Source organism: Papilio polytes, unplaced genomic scaffold (genome assembly GCF_000836215.1).
Source record: "Papilio polytes unplaced genomic scaffold, Ppol_1.0 DF824047.1, whole genome shotgun sequence".
In the NCBI taxonomy this organism is placed as follows: domain Eukaryota; kingdom Metazoa; phylum Arthropoda; class Insecta; order Lepidoptera; family Papilionidae; genus Papilio; species Papilio polytes.
The window spans coordinates 5,921,865-5,922,816 of NW_013525157.1; the positions used below are offsets into that span (position 1 = coordinate 5,921,865).

General features: G+C 42.8%; 1 protein-coding gene across 1 annotated transcript in view; it reads right to left on the reverse strand.

The window, feature by feature from the left end:
- LOC106100373 overlaps window positions 1–951 on the reverse strand; it is a gene marked incomplete at its 5' end in the record, with an annotated part of 1,547 nt that extends 596 nt beyond the window's left edge. Inside the window, 4 exons of the mRNA XM_013279201.1 lie at window positions 9–267; window positions 370–515; window positions 596–744; window positions 865–951. Of these exons, the coding sequence (XP_013134655.1) occupies window positions 9–267; window positions 370–515; window positions 596–744; window positions 865–951 (641 nt within the window). The remainder of the gene's footprint in view (window positions 1–8; window positions 268–369; window positions 516–595; window positions 745–864) is intronic.
- Window position 952: the final 1 nt, after the last annotated feature.

Genomic DNA, 952 nt, shown 5'->3' on the forward strand with positions numbered 1-952 from the left:
AAGATTAACCAACCTGCTCAAGACTGTTCCAGTTTCCAGCATTGAATGGTTGCCACTGCGGAGCACAATTGATAAAATAGAACGTAGCGCGCTGGCCGGTCGCGAACACGAAATCACTCTTGGCGGCGAGGTGACCACGCGCCAAGAACTGGTGGCTGGTCACGTATCTATCAGCCAGAGCGTTGCCAACATTATTAGCAATGGTAATTTTCTGTTGCACTTGAGTGTACCGATTATTAACGTCGACTCCAGGAAAGAAACTGCCGGCTAAAAATTAATCCGATAAGGTTAACAACAGAAACTTGTTTTACTCTACATTGCAGAAGAGATTTTTGCGTTATTTGATCAACCAATGAAACTGAAACGCACGCAACCAGCTGGGTCTGTCCACTCCGGTTTGATGTACTGCATTTGCGGGTGTCTGATCATACCATACATACAGCACTTCCAGACGCCTTTGGTCGAAGCAAGACCAGTACAATGGATAGAAGACGTTGTTTACAATAAAGCCGACCCTGTAATAAAAACATACGTTAAACATGGAATTGTGGACGACAACAGCCCTACTCAGATTTATTAAGACAATTTATATTACCTAATGACCAGGTTGTTGTTAAAGCATCGGTTGTTTGTGCCTTGTGCGTCATGGTAGGAGTGCGCAGAGCAAGTTAATTGTCCGAAGGCGCCGTTTCCATTCAACCAACCCGAGCCAGAAACGAGGTTGTTGTTGACGCAGGTCGCAGTCTAAAATATTATAAATTGTTGCATAGAACACTTAACAAAAATATAGTTAACTAGTTAGTTTTTAACATTTTCATACACATAACAAACGAGATAATTATTATAACTCTGTATTTGACTTACGCCGACATTGACGCTCCTAGCAATGTTCGGGTGTCTAATAGTACGCCCTGTTCCAGTGCAGGCAATGATGATTTGTTCACCAGAGTTG